General features: G+C 37.5%; 1 protein-coding gene across 1 annotated transcript in view; it reads right to left on the reverse strand.

Moving 5' to 3' along the window:
• Positions 1–22118, reverse strand: part of LOC140226408 (inactive phospholipase C-like protein 2) — a 130110-nt gene that overhangs the window by 101888 nt on the left and 6104 nt on the right. Inside the window, exons 3-5 of the mRNA XM_072306883.1 lie at positions 21855–21856; positions 19972–20011; positions 18731–18860 (exon numbers count right to left, since the gene is read on the reverse strand). Of these exons, the coding sequence (XP_072162984.1) occupies positions 18731–18860; positions 19972–20011; positions 21855–21856 (172 nt within the window). The remainder of the gene's footprint in view (positions 1–18730; positions 18861–19971; positions 20012–21854; positions 21857–22118) is intronic.

Consider the following 22118-nt stretch of genomic DNA (forward strand, 5'->3'; position numbering starts at 1 on the left):
TTGAGATGCTCAACTCGGAAGCCATGTCACAAAATCGCATTTGTTACAGCGAGAATTTGAAAACGTGCAAATCATGTGTAAAAATAGATTGCTTTTGAATTTCAACGACCAAGCCGATTGCGTCCCAAAATAATGTCACGGAGGACTTTGGTGGAGCAAAGCTTCAAGGTCATCCAAATCTGTCAATATGTCGTCGTGGAAACCATGCCATTGTCTACTGCCACACTCACAGACCTACAGGCTTTAAAGTGTCAATCTGTAGTATGTGTCCAAGTTGGAGGCACACACACTCACACACAAAGAATGTAAAGGAATGTTGAATATCCACAAGTCTTCTTTCTAAATCATGATTACTGGTCACAATCACTCACACAAAACTGGGTACAGGACAGGATCACACTGGAGATCATATCTCCCATTGGTTTGTACACAAATTATGTGTCAATTTATGTTTTTAGGGTCAAACTTCTAGGAACTACAAACTCATCCAATCTGAGGGCTATCATCACTCCATTACTACACGGCTGCAATTGCTTGATTCAAAGACAGGATTTCTTTTCTTAAGGATTTCTTCTGAAAAAGGGAGGGAATAAACTAAGGAAAGATTAATGTACAGGTCAATTGGAGACTTGTAAGGCAGTGATATGCAAATATGTGGTTGAGACTAAAATTACTCTTTAATGAAAGCAGGTGGGGGCTTTAAAGGGATCGTACAGTTTTGAATAAGATGGGGCTACAGCTTTCCAACATTTTGTGTGTGTGTGTGTGTGTGTGTGTGTGTGTTTTTTTTTTTAGGTGTGATTTTGAAGAACTTCACAACAATCCTGTTTGTCTAATTCGGCTCCATTCATAACCACACACTTGGACACAGATGGTTTCAAATGACACTCCAAGATGTGTGAACGAGAGACATACTGTCTGAAAGTGCCAGTGGGAACAGGGATGGATGAAAAAGAAGAGAAGCAACCAGAGAGAGAGAGAGAGAGAGAGAGAGAGAGAGACACACACACACACACACACACACACACACATACAGACAATCAGAGAAGATAAAGAAAATGCACACACACATCAAGAATGTGGGAGACGGAGTGTGACACACAATGGAAACAAAAGACACAGGAAGAGATCGACACAAGGAGAGAAGAATGAAGAAGGTATGAAGAGAATAAGGAAAAAGATGGGTAAATGAATGAAGAGGAGGAAAAGGATGGGTAGAAGGAGAGAAAAAATGAAGAGGGTATGAAGACAAGGAGGAAAAAGATGGATAAAAGAAAGAAGAGGAGGAAAAGAAGCAAGATGATGATGATGATTATAGGGAAAAGGAAAGGAGGAGGAGGGAGGTACACACAGACAGACATACAGACAGAGAGAGAGAGAGAGGAGGGAAAAGAAGATGGAGAAAAAGATGAGAATATGATGAGGAAAGAGTATGAATGGAAGAGAAAAATTGACAGAAAGGCAGAAACAGAGAGAGAGAGAGAGAGAGAGAGAGAAGAGATTGAGTGAGAGAATGAGGGAGATATCTAAGGTAGATATGGATGAAGGATGTGAGGCAGATGGTGACACCACATTTGTGACAATATGTGACAATTGCTCCGGTCTTATTTTTTCCAAGGACTTTAAGGGTTAAGGTTGTGATAGGTTTTTAGGTTTAGTTTGATTTGAGAATTAGGATTAGGGTTAGGGTTATATTGGTGGGCAGAATTTGTTACAGACTTGTAAATAGCAAGTACATATTTTATGGGAGCAATTGTTGCAGGACTAAGTATCATTGAACAGCGGAAGATATCTCTGGCTCCTACAGGGAGATTACTTTCACAGACAGAAGGGTCCATTCCGTAATCTGGCTAGAATATGATATTAGGAGTTAACAGTCAGGAAAGAGCTTTAAAAAAAAATGAAAACTTGATGCTACTTGATCATAATAACCATTTACAATGAATGTATAACAAGTACATCACAAACACCCTCCATCACTGTTACACATTTTGCTTTGTTGTCACAAAATCAGAGCATCAAAAGAAATCCCCCAAAGCATGTTTTTGGTGAAAGGGTCTTCATCAACAACTCCCTGCACATTTGAAAATTAACATCATTTCATTTCCACAGAGGCAAACCAATATCATGCTGGAGATGATTAACAAAATATTAATGGTATCATTTCAAAAAGATTTAAAAATCTGATAGAAAAATTGGAGAAGTGCTAAAAAAAGAAGGATATCACCTGGATGTGATTTGCATACTTTTTAAAGATGTATAATCTACAATTAATCAACTGAAACTATTTCTTGTTTGACTCAAAATTTAACCAAATGTGCACAGCATGAATTTGACAAACTTTTTCATCAGCACTCAGTAATCAACCTAAATTGACCTGGTTGTACAGCTAGCAAACCCACTCAGGTTTGTGGATCCAGGCGGGGGGTGCATTGGTCCCATGCCCCCCCCCCTTTAATTTTTGTTTAAACAAAAGAAATGCAAAGAAAAAAAGGGGGCATGCATCCCCCATTCAATTTTGAAAAGATGCCTCCCTTCATGGAATTCCTGGATCTGCCCCTGAGTTATGTGCTTCAGTCCAACAGGAGGGCCACAGTGATATAACAGAGAGTAGGTGGATTACTTGATCTCTGTCCGTAAACAATTAGTTGTGGTAATAAAGACAGCTGACTCCCCAGCTTGCACGCCAAATCGGAAAATGCACAGTAAGAGTTCTATCTCAATTTCACTGGTATCTTTTTCGAACGACACAACAAACACATCACCAATGTAAGTGGAAACTTTCAATAGATTAATCATTTCGCAGTCACCGCATTCAGGTGACCTTCATTTATTTACAATTTCAGGGATGACAGTTATCTTTTTATTCTTCTCTCAAATTCATAATTCCAAGAAATATAAAGTGTACAAGGACATGAAATGCATTTCATTTTAGTTTTATTCTTTGAAATTCATATTTCCAAGAAATTTTTTACAATTGTACATTAGCATGACATTCATGAAAAATTTACCATTTCATGGATAATATATTCCATAATTGAGCGGCATCCCAGGAAGCAGTATTCTGACCAGGATTTGCCTCTTTGCTTCTCACTCCAGACAGTTTCAGATAGGCAATGACACCAACCCAGTAGGATCGTCGTCAGAACATTTAAATTCCACCTCTTGGAGGAAGAGTCAGTTTCTCTGACAAATTTGAGAAATCAGACAGTTTCATGAATCAGTAGAGAAATGAGGGTGGACGCAAACATACACACACACACACACACACACACACACACACACACACATCAATATTTAAAACAGAAGCATACACGTTGTAAAAGAAGGAATTTGGTTCCTCAAGGACCTTGACTCAACTCAATGAGAGAGAGAGAGAGAGAGAGGGGTAGAAAGAGGAGAAAGCTGAAACAAGAGAGAGGTAAAAGAAGAGAAAGGGGATGAGGAAAGGAGAGATTTTAAGAGAGATGGGGAGAGAAGGAAGGTAGAAAAAGAAGAGGGAGAGAGGGATTGGGAGAGAGAGAAGAAAGAGTACATCAGGGGAAACAGAGGTACTCAATCATTGATTGAGGACTGCTGAATTTCCTGGCATTCTCCATCTGAAGTCCGCTCCCCTCTATCGCGAGCTGAAATTGATGTACTCCCGAATCATCTCCGTATCCTCATTGAACTTCCAACACATTTTGAATGCATGACTTTTTATTGGGGAGGGGGGGCTTTCACACTTGAAGTAAAATATCGCGAGAGTTTACACTTTAAGAGACTTGGCATGGAATGTTTGCAGAAAAGTGATTAGTTATCTTGTTTTCCGATTATTAGTTTTTTCATCTACTTCAGTGTAAGCATTTAAAAATTAATTGAAATGTGACTATTGTGGGGTGAAATCCTATGAGGCTTTACTCTTCTGATATTTGAAACTGAATTTCACCCTGCTTATGGATCACTATTCGTTTTCTCTCTCTTTAAACATCCTACTTACTGATTCCCACAAACTAAAAAAAAAAAAGCAACAACAACTAGAAAGCAAGCTCAGAGCTGGCAAGGAAGAATTGTTTGGATAAGCTCAGATTGTTCCCTAGATACAGCAAGATTTTGAGGAAAGCATAATTATTGCATACGTTGATGAGATGACAACAGAACAATGACTTTCCAATAGCCTTTTTTCATAGGTCTCTGCCCGAGTACACGCGGGACTCGTCCTCAACGGGTTAATTCTTGCCATCAATAGCTGGAGGGAATGCCCCCTGTGAGAGACTAGGGGTGCATGCCCTCAAGCTGTGTGCACACTGGTCAGACAGACACTTCAATGGATGACCGGCATGTCAATCACATTTGATAGTTTGGAGAGGTAGCACTTGACTGGTTTGTTAGCACAGGCTTGAACAGGGACTACAGTAGCAAGAATGTAATGTTACTGGAGGGAAGATTGAATGGCCGACGGAGCAGCACTAATAATGTTCTCTTCAAGTTGACTGCCACTAGTCAAAAGCTCCTGAAAATACCCTGACCCATTGATGAGAACAAGCTGATTTCGCTACAATAAAACGTCTTCCCCATGGACACCTGCCCAGGTGTACTTGGGGCTAGTCTTCAGTGGGTTAAACAATGATGGTCTTTATATTGGTTTACTCCAGTAACAACTCCTTGCTACTTGCCAAAGAGGTAGCATATCCACATAGAGTCTAAACATGGCACACCTGTTTTTTGGTATGCATTGGGTTTACATCTGAGTGAGTTCTGTCCAATCTACATAAGGCCTTGTGTCAAGAGACTTTATTGAACAGCAATGAAAAAGCCTACGAGGGTTCCATAAAAGGGCAAGCAACGTTAACACGATAGAAATCTCTCAATCAAATCCAACTTGACTTTTTAAACATTTTCTTGTTACACATGCGCTCAGAGACCGACAAAATCTGATCGGTTTTGAGTGTCTTTCCAATGGGAAAACTTAAGTCTTTCTTCTTCTTTTGACGAGTGAATGTGGGCTGGCACCTTGAACTTTCTGAGATAACATTTACTCCCCAAAACGACTCGAGAATCTAATGTTGAGAAAGTGATATCTGATGAGAGAGGTTTTATTTGCCTTTGCCTGCGATGCAGGCAGTGTTCCCCCAGAGCTCGTCTAGATAGCATTTAGGTTGAAGGCTGACTCCCTCGTAACAAGTGTGCACCTCTTCTCTCCATCTTCCCTTGGGAGAATACGGGGTGAACACCGGTATCCAGGGACCAACTCCGGCCCTTGCCGTAATTTGCCCGACACGATTTCAGAGCGCGAGAGGTCGCACGCACCCCTGGCCTCTCACGGAAGGATCAAGTAGGCTGCAAATGATACTCTGTTGATGCCGGTGTGAAGCATCGAGGTTGCTTCTTTTTTTTCTTCTTCTTCTTCTTCATTCTTTTTCTTTTGGTGGCGAAGGAGGGGGGGGGGGGAGAGGTAGCCCTGGTAGCTGTTGCCGAGTGTTGCCTGGGAGGGATGGAGAAAGCTTCTACCAGGGTTGGAATGATATCCTCACTACACGGCGAGCTGAATGGTGAAATGCGGCTGCCTTGGCATTACGTTTCCCTGTCTCCAAAGGGCACAGTGGTATACTTATCAGCCTCTGATGAATCAGCCAAACTTTTCTGATTTTCCAAGCCCATCTCGGCTCAGTCTCTAATCTATTTCCCATTCCCTCTCGCCCCATCTCGCTCTCACTTCCTCCTCATTTTTTGGTTTGTTAATCTATTTCACTTTTTTTTCTCTCATGATCTTCCTGTCAGTCTTTCCTTCATTTGTTTGTCACTCACTCTGTAAACTCATTACTTCCATGACAACAATCATCAAAAGTCTTCTCTCTTTCTCTTTCTCTCTGTGTCTCAGCATTCATCCATCTCTTTGACTCTATTCACCTATCTTTAAAATCTATCCATCTAGCTTAAAGGGATGGTACAGTATTGGTGGAGATGAAAATTGGGCTTTTAAATTTTGCGAGATACCAAGAAAACACTTATGATATAGTACAGAGCATACCATTTTGAGAGGAATTCAAAGTTTATTTGATGAAAATCGGGTTTGGAATGACCGAAACATCAAAAAACAAAAGAAAAATACAGCGACCGTAATAAAATGTGGGTCCCACACTTTATTAGAATTGCTCTTTTTTGGACATGTCAGCCATTTCAAAACCAATTTTCATCAAAGAAACGTTGAATTCCTCATAGAATTACATGCTCTTTCATATTTCAAAAGAGGTTTCTCATTATCTCACCAAAAAATGTTAGAAACCTGAAATTAGGTCTCAACCAAAACTATACGATCCCTTTAATTTCTGTTAATCTAGTCTCTATTTTTGTTAATGTCCTGATTGTTTGTATTCACTTCAATCCCTTTCTATATTATCTATTTTCCTATATCTACAATGTATAATGTATCTACATCTCTATCTATTTCTATCTTTTCATCTGTCAATTTAGCTCAACTTCTATTTATCTATATCAACATATAAGTCTCTATCTTTAACTGTTAATATTTACTGCCATCCCTTTATATATATGATATATTTTCCTCTCTTTTTACATCTACTTCTCTACTTCTATCCGTCCATCTATCCATTAAACTTAACTTCTAAATCATCTCCCTCTCTCTCTCTCTCTCTCTCTCTCTCTATCTATCTATCTCAGTGTATTAGTCTCAATTTTTATCTAGATCTATCTTCAACTGTTCCATCTACTTATATTGACCGTAATCCCTTTCTATATGTTATCTACTTACCTATCTATCCCTATCTCAAGATAGGGATAGATAGGTACGCCTCAAGATATCAATCTTTATCTGGGAATATATCTATCGCCATCTTTTTCCCTCTTTTGCTTTCCTTCAAACTGCCCTCGGCACATATCTCTCATGTTCCATTTCAGTTTCTGCCTTTTCCATATTTTTTTAAGGTGTCCGCATTGAATACAATGCCATCCTTCCGGCTCAATTGCACCATTTTTTTCTCAGAAAATATTTCTCTCCGATATCTGAAACACCTCTTTACCCCACCATTCCCACACTTCTTCAAGATATCACTTACACTTGAATCTATTCCAACTATTGAATTTGTATTTATTTCATCTTTTTCCTCCTCATCCCATCCTCTTGTCTTTCCCTCCAAGAATCATAGCCATTATCCTCTTAACCCGTTGAGGACGGTTTGATTTTGCTACAGCACGCATTTCCCATAGACACCTGCCCGAGTATACTCGGGACTCGTCCTCAACGGGTTAAGCAACATATTTCATATTTTGTTAAATGTGCAGGCCTGGACGTCCCTAGTGGAACGGTTACATAGCATCATAATCAAATTTTATGCCTGCCTCTATATTCCTGGTAAAGTAGAAGGCTTGCCAGATCCTTTGCTAAACCAAGCATGGAGTAATGTCAGCAGTCTGTACTCTAAGTTATGGATTAATCTAATACAGTCATGTGAACTGAAAGGTGCATTACTTGGCCTTGGGGGAATACATCCACAAAATGGAATATACAATGACTTATGAATTATCGATTAGATCAGACAAGAACGAGGTTAAAAGAAAGTAGGTGGGGTGAGGGGCTTCTTTTTTTTTTTCTAATTGTCAAAGTTTCATTCCATCCTTGTCACAAGAAATAGCTTGACCTCAGCCGGTACTGTCCCTCACTGGCTAAGAGTAGGTGATGGGTTCAAATCCCAGGCTGGTTCCTCGTTCTCCATTTGATTCATTTTATAACACTGGTCTCTAAGATGCAGTCTTACAGAGATCAACAGCATTTACATCTGTCTTGAATTTCAATTGCACACTTTTCAAAAAAAAAAAAGAAAATGGAAAAAAAAGACTGAATTTGAATATTTTCTACCATAGCTAGCTAGTCTCACATTTAGTGAAACATTCTCTTTACTGTATGTCTCACAAGGTAAGATAAGATTTTGTTAGTTTTCTCGGGGAGGGGAGGTTATGGGTAGGGTTAGGGTAGTTTTATCTTTTATAGTAATGAATTTCTTCTATCTCCTCACTTCTCACTCTCTTCCATTCAAACCTCATCCCATACCTGCCAACATTTCAAGACGAAATATCTTACTTGCGGATTGCAAAAATCTTATTTTATATGCAAACTGAAGTTAAAAATCTTACTTTCGGTCAAATCTTCAGAAAATACACATGAAAGGTATATCTAAATATTTTTTACAAATCTGATTTCTCTGACAGAAAATCTGATTTTGCTATTTTTAACGTAAAAAATCTTACTGAATCTGATAAAATCTTACTAGTTGGCAAGTATGTCATCCCCCCCCCCCACACCATTCTCTTCCCCCTCAGGCATACCCACGAGAAAATTTTATCCATTCATCGGGGCTTATAAGAACCGTTATCATACCAATTAATAAAAAAAAAAGGGGGTGTGTCCCAACTGCCGGATTAAAAGGTTCATACATATACATGGCATCTTTAACACCTTGTGTGCCACGACACTTTCCTTACTTAAGTAACATACTTTTTTTTTTTTTTTTGGTCAGCATTCAGTAATATATCCAAACTTGACCCAATTTTAAAGTTAGCAAGCCCACTCAGGTGTAGCAATGTGCCCTAGTCCAACAGGGAGGCTATGGAAACACCAATGGGGATAACTCGGACTAAGTAATTTCTTTTCGTGATGATTAGTTTCAAGATATCTGTGCAAATCGGTGAACAAAGTGCAGTTAGAATCAAATAATGTCCATTTCTTTTCCCGGCCGTCTCGGGAGATATACTTTGTGCATACGCAAAGTTTTTGGGGCACCTCAGAAAGATGAAATTACAATCAATCAAGAAAAGTAACCTGGCTGTATGTGTGAATAGAACAGAAGCAAGGTTTGAGGTCGAAGTGAAAGCAAGATCTGAGGTTGAAGCAGGATTTGATTTCTGATATTCAAGGAGCTGCTCAAAAAAAAAAATGTATCTGTAACCACAGAATTTCATGCAGCCAGACATTTTACCTTTAACCTACTTTGATACCACAACTTCTCATGATAATCTAATGATCCAGAAAAAAAAGAAAAGAAGCACAATTAGGAAAAAACTAATAATCTGTCCTCTGTATATCATACATTTATAGTTATTCTTCATCCTTTCCCCTTTAACAAATGCCAATTAGTGAAATGAAATAGTTACATAATATGCAATAGAGAGAATCCAATATTAAGTGAAATAAAATTTACACAGACGCAACAGTAAGTATCTAATATTATGAATAATACCATGATCTAACATAGCCATACATTGCAACTGATTGACAATTTGCACATCATCAATGTAATTAAATACAGATAATTTAGCATTTTAGTAGCAGCAATGATAACAAAAAGGGGCATACATCCTTGGTTTGTACCAGAAAAAATAATGAATAATAACATTTATTTACATTGATAAAGGGAAATTTGTCGATCAGTTGCTTTAAAAGAAAAAAAAATGTAAAGCCAGAATCATTAATTTGAATAGTGATACATGTTGTTGTTTCATTGCTTCTCTTCCTCTTTGTTCTTCTTCTTCTCTAATCTATTCTTTGTAATACGTTATTACCTCCGCCAAGGGGGGAGGTAATGTTTTTGTTACCGTTTGTTTGTTTGTTAGTTTAAATAGTTAGTTACTTAGTTTGTCCGTGTGCAAAATAACTCAAAAACTAGTTACGGATTGGGATGAAACTTGCAGGAAAGGTTGAGGATGACACAAGTAACAAACGATTCACTTTTGGTAGTGATCCAAGAATTTTGGGGGAATTTATGAAGGATTTTTGATATTTTGGCAGGCAGGGTCAATGAACTTGGGAGTTCAGGCTGCGCGTATTTGAGGTTTGAATGCGGGCACTAAACCGCGTGCTCTAGTTTCTGCTACGGCGAGACACGCTGTGCAGTTGAGGGTTTATGACGTAACAAAGGCTTCTATATTGGGAAATCGGGTGGCTTTCAGCACACAATGCAGCACGTATGGGTGGAAATCACTGATCTCTGTGGAAGAACAAGATCAGTGCGGGTGGAAATGAGCTGCATGCTTGGCGGAGGTCTGCACTCTCAGAGTGCTTCTCTAGTTATTGTATGATCCCATTTCCTACTAACTGTCATTCTCCGAATGTTTTCACCTTGGCAGCATGTTTCCCTATCAAAATAAAAGATATCTATCATCAAAAACAGTGCTCATTCTCTGTATCAGTGGCATTAGAAATACTACACCTTTTCGTATGTGACTGTCGAGCACAAAACACACAAAATGTCGCAGATCAGGGTCCCGTGAAATGGGCAAAATATGTCATTTGGGTTGACCTAATCAAAACTGTTAAAGTTTGTCCTTTCACCTGAGAGAGAAACATATTCTCTACCTGCTGTCAAAATTTGGCAGCTTAGAACAGAGCTGAAATTGAGATATTAGCATTTTATCTAGACTATTTTTTTTTTCCATTGATAATTTTGTACAGCATGTCTGATTGACCCAAAAATCATCTTTCCTCCATTTTCTATGAAACTGCACCACCATTAAACTCTCTCTTATTTTCAATCACTCTTTGAAAGGGTTATAATGGGCTAATTTTTACCAAGGTATGTAGTATTTTAAAGTTTAAAGCTTATTCAGTTAAACTAAGTAAAACCAAAAAAAAAGAGAAGAAGAGGTAATTCATTTTGACCTACTTTTCATGGGGTCTCACCTGGGCAGTCACATATGATTGAATATCTTTCCTGGCATATTTTTTTTTTTTTTTTGCTCTCTGTATCCCGAATATACAAGTTGCATGTTAAATATATACATTATAAATTTAGTTCACCTCCCCCATCCAATCTTTCTTTCTCTCTCTCTTTCTCTCTCTCTGTGCAACAGTATAGAAGTAAGCCTGTATAAAATATGCCACACTCTCCCTATCTCCCTCCCTCTCTCTCTCTCTCTCTCTCTGTCTAAATTGCCATCCAAATATCTGTCATTTATCAATCATGTGATATAATATATATATATATAAATATATAATGGTATTATTATCCGCGTGTTGGAATAAGAGCATGAAGACGATGAAGACAAACAAGTTGACATAATGCATTAGAATCCAACTTCATTTATTTGTAAACCAAATTTTCCGTGCAAGGGTCGAAAATTTGGTTTACAAATAAATGAAGTTGGATTCTAATGCATTATGTCAACTTGTTTGTCTTCATCTTATATAAATATATATATATATATGTATATATTATATCACATATATTATATCATATCATATGTATGTATACATATACATATATATATATATATATATATTATATCACATATATTATATCATATCATATGTATGTATACATATACATATACATATATATATATATATATATATATATATATATATATATATATATATATATATATATATATATATATATATATATATATACATATATATATATGTGACCGTGCACCTCAAAACGAACATAAAGTCGCACACACTGATTTTGCGTGAGGACTGAAAATAAGTGAAATGGGTCAACCTAGCCGAACTTGACTTTTTCATATTTTCTGAAAGAGCGGGTCTTCTTTTACATTATGCTAAAATTCGGTATCATAAAACGGACAGGAAAGTGTGGTTTTTCAGCAGTTTATCTCGAACATTTTTGGTAGAATAGTGCGATTAGTTGTGTCTTTAGAATCCCTTTTTCATTTCTGAAAAAGCTTGTCCACACTCTTCACTTTCAACTCTAATAACTTTTAAAAAGATAGTGCTACTGCTCTGAAAGTTGGAATTAATTATGGACAGAATGTGTTAATGAGGCATGCTTAATTTCACTTTAATCTGATAATCCCTTCATTGTTGTTACTCTGGTGGTTTACTTCCTGTTTTTTGTCCCATTCATTGCACAGCCTGCACGGTCTGGTAAAGATTAAGCGCTTGAATAGACACTGTACTTCAGAGCATCTTTTCTCAGTTCACACTTTTCCTGAGTTTGTGCTTTCTTTCCGATATTTCGATAGGTTAGGAGAGTCCATTTGATTTGAGTTATACATCATTTTAAAGCTTAAAGTCTGCTCTTTCAGAATATGGCCTTAACTAAAGATTCATGTCCGGCGACTTTTTGTTTGTTTTGAGGTGCACTGTCACATATATATATATATATATATATATATATATATATATATATATGAAGGGTTTGTTTGCAAAAACCGATAAGTCCATTTTTGAAGATTTTGAAGTACGGTCTCTGTCATAAAGTACAAAATAATACCTTTTAAATGATATATTGGTCACTACATATAATGGTATATTTTTGAAGTTATGGTCAAAAGAAGCAAAAATTTTCTTATTATTCTCTTTATTTTTCTTGACCTTTAATCGCAAATATCTCCATTTGACAAATAATGGACTTATCGCTTTTTGCAAACAAACTCAGTTTATTATACTGTTGTATTGTATGAAGCATATCCCAGACCAGCAAAATTCTTAGCCTAGGCAATTTATTGCAGCAGAGCACACAAGCACAAGTGAAACCGGATCCTAAATAGTAATGATTAATTGCCCAAGACAAGTCTACCACCTTAATAATACAAATCCTGGCTGAGCTCAATTAAGGGTTAAAAAATGTGATGATAAACTTGTTGGATTTAAAAAAAAACAAAAACAAAGAAACAACAAGATTGCCTTGAGGGAATGAAAAGAAATAAGGACACACATAAATTGTTAAGAGAACAATGTCGTCTTAGCTCATTAATTGCAGGTCATAGATGCGAATGAAGTAGGAACATTGGGGTATGGTGCAGTATCAGCTAAACAGCATAATAATGATAACAACAATGGTAATAACAATAACAATAATAATATAATATAATAAATAAACAGAGACAAAATAATATCTTAACCTGTTCAGGATGAGTCCCGACTATACTTGGGCAGCTATCAGTGGGAAATGCGTGTTGTAGCAAAATTAGTCCGTCCTCAGCGGGTTAACAAATTATTTTAAAATAGATAATCAGATACAGAGATGAAAGCATAAATGAATGAATTTTTTTGATATAAAGGCAAATCAAAATCTAAGCATAAATATATAAATAACATTTGATAAACATGCCTTAACATATGATATTGTGTAAATGAATAGAATTTAAGTATTGTTAATAATGATACTGACCATTTCAATGTAGCATACATATGCAAGGCAAGTTAGGATCTTTGCAATCCTTCAACTTTCCTGCTTTAATTGTCAAGCTATTGTAATGTCACAGCCATTTTGAGGTGGTTAGCACATTAATAGGACAAAAGCATCTAATCCTCTTGAACCGCAGAAATTAATCTCTAACCATCACAAAATTGGCAACTTTCAATATGACTGAATATAGCATACAATTTCACTGAATCTGTACAAAACCTGAACAAACTTAACAAAGATTGTCCTCTTTCAGAAAGAAACTGGAACTCTCCTGTCCTCCTGAAACATGTTGAGCTACTTTCACAAGGGTTAAGAGAGATTTCAGCAATCAACACGCTGAAATCTAGTTGCGAGAATACTATATAGGGCACGTGTTTATAGGAAATGCGCATTATAGCCAAATCAAGTTGTCCTCAGTGGGTACAGATAATGTTACAACTCTGTAACCACAACTATATGAGAAAAAAAAAAGGTTTAACATATATCGGATACTTTTTTGTTTTACTTTAAAATGAAAAACTATTGATGAATGGTAAAGGTTTTGATAAGATATACATCACCGAATAACAGGAATGCTGGTTTCTGAGATTTCATGGGTTAAGGGCAAAACGGTGGCTGCCCAAGGTCTAAGTGTGTGTGTGTGTGTGTGTGTGTGTGTGTGTGTGTGTGTGTCTCAAGGTATACATTGTGACCTTTATACAGGTTTTCATGCCTTTGAATAGGGACTGAGCTGGGGAAATAATCAAAGGCTATTAACCTTGGACTGCCGGTAATTGGGAGTGATGTCCTTGGCTCGATGGAGAATGAGTAATATAGACCATAGGTCATGTCGGGGGGAAAAATGAAAATTAATAAAGGCATCTATTCCTGATCAACGATCAACAGTAGCAGAATGAGCGCGGGAGGCTGAAGAAATGGGGGCAGAGATTTGGCATACTGGTGCACACGGAGAGAAGATGGTGTTCAGTAATATGTCCACCCTTTAATTTGGATTAGTAGGATAAAGCACACACACACACACACACACACAATAAGCACAAAAAATATACACACGACAATACAAGTAAAATACAATACAAGTATCTGCATTGATACACACAGAAACAGATACTGAGGACAAAGGGGTAGTACTGCTTTAAAGGCCACTGGATGTCTCTGTGATGGATTTCTGTGTATCATAGATGCATAATTCTGTGTGCATGTGTGTCACAGTTTGCTTGTGCCTAGCAGATCATAAATCAACCTCTGCCATATAAATGGACAAATGCACCTGTCTTTGAGTTGTCAAACTGCATCCAAATAAATGTTTTTTTCATACATTATATTATTCATTTGCTATTCATCTCACCTTGTTTGTTATTCCCTCAATACTCTGAATCCTTTTTCTCTCCAAGTCTCTCCCTTTCTAACTAAAGTCCGACCTCTCCTATCCAAATCGGATAAAGCCGGATAAGGGAGACCTTTTTGGTTTAAAGGGGATGGCTACATGTAGTAACTGATCAGTGGGAATCAGTGGGAATGTTGGGGGATGATTGTCCCAATCCTTGTGGGATTCATTTAAGAGATCATTATATATCTATTGTTGTGTGAAAATTATTTGCTTCAGAATGGTCTCATATTCAAGTAATGTGCAGTTTAATGTTTCCAGGTTAGCATGCCTGGTCAGTGACGGGGCATTAAACTGCACATTGCTTGAATATGAGACCGTTCTGATGCAAATAATTTTCACACAACAATAGATATATAATGTACTTTTAAATGAATCCAACAAGAATTGGAACAATCATCCCCCAGCATTCCCACTGATTCCCACTGATAAGTTACTAGCCTTCCCCTTTAATTAGCGCAGTTGTCTAACTAATTGTAGCTACATGTACACAAGTATCGATTCTGCGCGAACATGTCATATCCCCGTCAGCTGGTCTGTGTTCAGAATTCTCTGACAATTTGCTCAACGAGTGATCACCTGTACCGTACCAAGATTTTTATGAAAACTTTTTTTTTGGTCTTTCTTCCTGCAGTGACCTGGGGGTAGTGAATGTCAGAGTGTATGTTGTTAAGATGGATATTTGATGTAAGTGTATGTTAACTCGTTCCGTACGGGAACCAGGGGTGGTATTCTGAAATCCTTCCTAGGAAGAAATTTCTTCCTAAGTCAGGATTTTTTCCTACGTGGTATTCTGAAAATCTTCCTAAGTTTCTTCCTAAGTCTGTTCCTAAGTTTTTTCCTAGACTTAGGAAGAAACTTAGGAAAGGGGCGGGAGTATGCAAATTTCTGACTTAAGAAGTTGGTATTTTAGAATGCACTTAGGAAAGAAATTTAGGAAGATATTTTAATAGGAAAGCTCCACCCCTGTCCTACGTACAGTGTACATACTGTATGTTGTTAAGAATAGCAAGCTGCAAACATCGTGATAGGCGCGCTTGTCATTCACTGCGCGCACATGTACTCCGATGCGCGAAATGAACGTGAGAAAGGGGACATGCCGCGCACACGTGTATTTGACCCTACGTCATAGTAATATGCGATTGTCATTGGTTAGTTCCGTATGATACGGCATTTCGTATTGGCTTAAGAAAGGACGTGGGCGGGAATAAGGATGGCCTAATTTGCATTAAGAAGTGCCTAGGAAGAAATTTCAGAATACCAATTCTGTCTTTCCTAGGCACTTCCTAAGTTTCTTCCTAAGTTTCTGACTTAGGAAGAAACTTAGGAAGATTTTCAGAATACCACCCCTGGTGGCCTGTGTATTAAGTCTATAGGAATTCCAGAATTCAGTACAGAACGGGTTAATTATGTCGGGAAAAGTCTGCAAAATATGAAGATTCCCAAACTTGTAATGTGGAAATTCTGTCAGTCTTGGGAATAGACATCATGAATCATCTAAAACTCTCATTGTCTCTCTATAAAATACATTGTTATTGGAATATCTAATAAAATCAATCAATCTATATTTCCATTGATACATCTGCTGTTCTATATATTTTTCTATACATACTATTCATCATCTGACTACATTCTTTAATATTCACATACACTGTAGCTATATGTAGATCTATGTTATCTAGTCATCTATAATTGGTGATTAAAGGGATTAACAAATTTTGTGCTCAGCAATGCCAATGATCATAACATCCATGCCACACTGACTACATACACAACATTGGTAATTTTGATTATGTAGTTCAAAGAAGAAATGGTGTAACGCTTTGATGTCACTTGACAAACAAGTTGTAACATTATACTGCATACGCCATATATTTCGCGAGTCTAAAATTTCGCGAATCGGGAACTCCCGACAATTTCCCAAGTGGTTAAGTTCACGATCGTGGAGTCTTGCACTGGAACGGAGAAGTGTACACATGTACATTACGTTCACATCGGGAACAGAGTCAATATTTTCATGTGTCTTTAATTTCGCGAATAGCGCCTAACTCGCGAAATTCACGAAAATAAAGACCTTGCGAAGTATTCCGCGTATACAGTACTGCTGTTTGTCAGAAAAGACTATCTATGGTAGATATCGACATGTCACTGCACGACTGTGTTTGCGTATTGTGCGCTCCACTGGACTAGCAATATAATGACAACGATACACAACAAAGATGCATGCATGAAACATCCTTGAATTTCACAAGGGGCCAAGTTTTACAAAAATTAAATGCATGTGAAAATGTTTGTCTACACAATGCATAGCATGTTACCGGAGAATCAGAAAGTTCCGTGTGGCGGAAAAGGCAGTCGGCTCCAATTCACAAAAGTTTCATGCTGTGAATGTTTCTGCTTTTAAGTAATCTCTTTTGAACTCTCAAACAAAAGCTTGCTTTGTACAACATCAACAAAAAGTCAATTTTGAAGGGAAGAAATCCACTTTTGAATGGGGTTATTCTGTTCTTGTTGATATCCATCATTAAATTGCATGAGATTCAATGGGTACAACTGTCATTAACCCGTTGAGGACGAGTCCTGAGTATACTCAGGCCAAGTGTCCATGGGTAATGCATATTGTAGCAAAATCAGCCCATCCTCAGTTTAAACTTTAGCCATACATGTCTCTGCCTCATTTTTGTCACCAAACTGGACAGCAGTCATGTCTGGATGTCTTGTATGTATATACCTCAGGTATTGGCAACTTCGATCACATTAAGGCAACAACACAACACCTGTTTTCTACAAGACATAATATGTCATCTGTCAAGACTTTTCATCCCACCATATCTTGTTTCGGCCAAAGATACAATAGCTACACGTAAAAGGCAGTGTCAGAAAAGGTCAAAACCTGAGGCATTCCATTGCCATTCTCTTTGACAGAAAAAAGGGGGGAAAAAACATGTTGTGTCATCTCTGTCTGTAGGAATGAAGAGTGAAAGAATGTAAGACTTTCAAAAATGGGATATAAATTAGAAAAAATAACAAACTAGTCAATATCTTTAAAACACTGGAGATGGAGTGCCTACTATCTTGCCTAAAGTTGTTACACTGGATTTTGCACACGATAATTTTACGTGGAAGGGAAAGTTGTGCTTTTTCATGACGTGTGTGAAATCAGAGCCGGAGATCAGATCTAAGTTTTGAGCAAAATCAGATAGAAATGCAGAACTTGAGGCAGAGATAATGTCACAACGTCCTTTATCAAAACATCTAATGGGGGCTTTAAGCCTAGGTGTGCTGTGACTGCAGATTGGCGCAGAGAGACTGCCTAAAGTCCCTTTACACATTCAAACTAAGAATGCACCTTTGTCAGTCTGATTTAACCCGTTGAGGATGAGTCGCGAGTATACTAGGGCAAGTGTTTATGGGAAATGTGTGTTGTAGCAAAATCAGCCCATCCTCAATGGGTTAAGAGAAGTTATCCAAGAGATGATGATGATAAACAGAAATAATGTCATTTGTCTCTCTCTAAAAATTAAAAAGAAAAAAAAGAAAAAAAGAATTAAAGGAGCCCATTTTCCACAATATTTCACACATTATTCACACAGTTGCTGGAAAAGATAGGTCTTTAGGTCAGATTTAACCCGTTGATGACGGACTGATTTTGCTACAACATGCATTTCCCATAGACACCTGGCCAAGAGTAATGTACCACGGACTCATCCTGAACAGGTTTAGATGTATCAAGGCTGTAACACTTTCAAAAGTTGGATTGGTAATGGAGTCCCAAAGAAGGGGAGCAACCCATGAGAGGATCTTTTCCCATTTTAGATACAGTGTCAGTATTGGGAGAGAGATAGAGAATGAGAGACGTACAGAAAAAAGAGAAGGAGAGAAAGATAGAGGAGGTGGGAGATAGAATACTGTACATGGCATCAAATCACATCAAACACAGTCCTATGAAGAAAAATATCTGTACATGATAAAAATATTCTAAAAACACACACAAAAAAAACACACACAGACATACACAGACACAGACAGACAGACACACAGACACAGACACACACACACACACACACACACACAGGTCCATAACTGGTCCAAAACACAATTACATGATGATCTCTTCTGCAGAACCATCTTCACACCTATACTTAGTAAAATATCCATTCCTTTTGAATATAAAATCCAATGTTTGCTCCAAACTTACCCTGAACTTGTGCCGTATCCTCGTGGATGCCACACCATTGTTTAGTTTCTTGACCAACTGCATGACCTCAAACTCGTCCAGTTGACCGAGGGAGTCTCCGGCCGCCTTGTTGAACATATCTCGCAACCATGTGTGGGTGCCATAAGGCAAGGGTCAAGGAGATATATTCCACCATATTCCCATATATCTGAAAATATTCCAATACATTCCAATATACTCCAAAATATATACCAAATCTTCCAACACATTCCATATATTTTAATACAATTATTCCAACATAATCCAACACATACGAATGTATTCCCAAATATTCTAATATATTCCAATATATTCCAACATATTCCAACACATTACCATATATACAAGTATTCTGGTATATTCCAACATATTCCAATATATTCAACAAATTTGACCAGGATGGTGAAGCAGGGTAATTTCAATGTATGTTTCCAATTTGTCACTGAAAAACAAACAAAACCAAAACAAAACAAAACAGAATGTGAAAGTTACATTTAAAAAAAGAAAAAAAATATATATATCATGGAATTCCAGCTGGGATAGGAAATGATAGGTTCAAAAACTGCCAAATATTGTGTTCCAATAGTTCAAGAGTCCAATTACTCAAGAGAAGTTAATATCTTACTTTTCCAATACCAGAAGAATGAGAGGTAAGATTCTTCTAACTTACTTTCATTTAGCTATTAAAAATTTTTGATGGACTTGAGTTCTAATGTATCTGGTATGTATTTGATTTGCATTGAAAAACATTTATAGACACAAAATTTGCCTTGAAAAAAAAAATATTCCAATTACCAATTTTCAAAATATCAACATTTCTAATTCTGACCAACTACATATTGTGTATATAAAAAATGATACTCAAAGAAGTAACAAAATGTTCCATTGTGCAAATTGCAAACATAGCACTACGGGTCTTCACTGGCTAAAATCACTTCAATCATGAAACTCTATTCACTAATTAAATTCAAATCTTACAATAAACGTTTCCTCCTATTTACCCGCATTCAGTCTTCGGTTCTCCTTGCACCAAATATAATTCTAAAATCCTACAGAAAAATCACACTTTAGAAGTGCTGCCGTAAAATCACCGTCTCGGGCATACATCACCGTATCAGGCATAACATTTAAGATTCAAATTTGGTCACTGACAGTGTGATGGACTATAAAGAAATTTGTTGAAAAATGCAGAAAAGAAAAGAAAAAAACAGATAAAAGGATATGAATCCCTCAGCTCCTGGTTTCTCTCGATTGCCTCTGGTGCTAGAGGGAGGGAAAAGGATGAAAGCAAGAAATATGAAGACAATTACAATTCAGACATACTGGGATCACTCGTACTTCAGCAGCCCACACATAAAAATGAGATTGGTATTTTATTTCTGTACAGTTTTTTTGCATACCTCAAAAATTTGGGGTTACAAAAGGGGGAAAAAAGAAGAGCAATAGTAAAGGGAGTTCATGGTTGTGATTTGCGCATATCATATGTGCAAAACAAAGGTCAAATGAGAATGTCTGACAGTGTGTATTTGCCACCGACTTTAAAATGAAAAGAATCCTTGGGCAACGATGAGAATATGAATTATGTCAGTACAATGTATGTTCAATTCAGACTATTAAAATTAGAACATACTGTACAGGTTAAGTCATTCATCAACACTGTTTAGCCAAATCTCTTCATGCATTTTATCAACATTGATTTAATAGAAGATGCCATGCTTCAACAAGGAATTCTTGATCACAACACATGTCCATGTTATTTGAAAGTCTGTGGTGTAGGGGTCAAATGAGACATGCACTAACCAAGAACTCCTTTACCTTGCAGACCTACATGTACGTACACACAAAGGCACACATAAACATATGTCCATGGATATATTGCTACCATAATCAACCGGCTCCATTTCATATTTTTTCCGATGTATTGTAAAGATATGCAGTGACATACAGAGTTGCCAATTTACTGCATGCGCCATATATTCAGCGAGTTTAATTTTTCGTGAATCGGGACTTCCTGCCAACTTTGCTTGCAATATTGACCACCCAGGACCCTTTATGACATGAAATGTACATCATCGCTGGGGTGACAAGACCTTGTATCTCAAATTTTGGTGAAAATGATTTTCTCTGATTTAATGCCCAGATAATCTGTTCAGTGATGTCCTGTCCAAATCCTAGTTTTCTTATCCCAAAAATGAAACCACTATGGCATGTCAAATGAAAGGCTATCCCATTTGATATAGTGCTTTGGCTGACATGTTGTTGTTGTTTTGTTTTTTTCTCTCCTGAGCATTTGATATTTTGTGGATACGAGGTCTTGTCGTCCCAGCGACGATATATGATATCGTTTTTCGCTTAATGCTATAATCGCAGGATTCTCTTCCTTATTGCCAACACTGCACCAGTGCACTGTCTACATGGGTGAGAGCAATGCGGTTTTATCGCCAGAAGTGGTACAACGTACAGTATATCTCACATTGACCATACCCCTCCCCCCTCATTCTCACCCCTCTGGCATGAGGGAAGGAATCTATATATATTTGAGTATTCCGCTGGCATTTGCTGTGGATTTCTGACTAACGCTTCACAGCTACGGCATGTCTCTGTCTGTCTATGTGTACGTATGTATGTGTGTGTGTGTGTGTGTGTGTGTGTATGTGTGAGAGTGATGGGTATGGGTGCAGGGTGTGCGCATAAATGTTTGAAAGGTGGGGGGGGGTGGGGGAAGTGTGCAACAGAGCTACATGTAGCTACATGTAGAAGTATTCATCAAGTAACGAGAGATGACAAAACATGAGATAAAGGGCACATGAAGATCAGACGGTGGAATGACCCAGAAAGACCGGTGTCGCCATGTCACTGGATCCGACCCAGCAGGTGCTACAGCATGCGCTACTAAAACCCATCGTCAGTTCTATACAGTAGATAGCAGGGTAAAGGGGTGAATATATGGGTCCCAGGTGCTGCATGTCCGGATTGGACAATCTTACCTCGGCAAAAATCTAGTTCTAAAGGGTTCATTCTTTTGCTTTAATATTTGTTTGATTGCTTGCTTGGTAATTGCTACTCCATGACATCTCAAAGATATATTGATAGAGGTTGTTCCCACACCTATGCTGATCAGTCACAGCTGAATGGTCTTATGTAGTGATTTCTAAGAACTCTTCTCAAAATTATTGTGTGGTAGGATGATCTGCACATTCAGGTCATGGAATTTATAACATTACAGTTACAGTACATACAGATTCATGTTCATCCCTATCACTTTATCTTTTTTTTTCAAACTCATCATATGGAAGGGATGGCCAATATATTTTCATAAAATCATAGGAAACTATAAAACCTCACACTTTTCATTAATATGTAATGACCA

The sequence above is a fragment of the Diadema setosum genome, chromosome 3 (genome assembly GCF_964275005.1).
Source record: "Diadema setosum chromosome 3, eeDiaSeto1, whole genome shotgun sequence".
Lineage (NCBI taxonomy): Eukaryota > Metazoa > Echinodermata > Echinoidea > Diadematoida > Diadematidae > Diadema > Diadema setosum.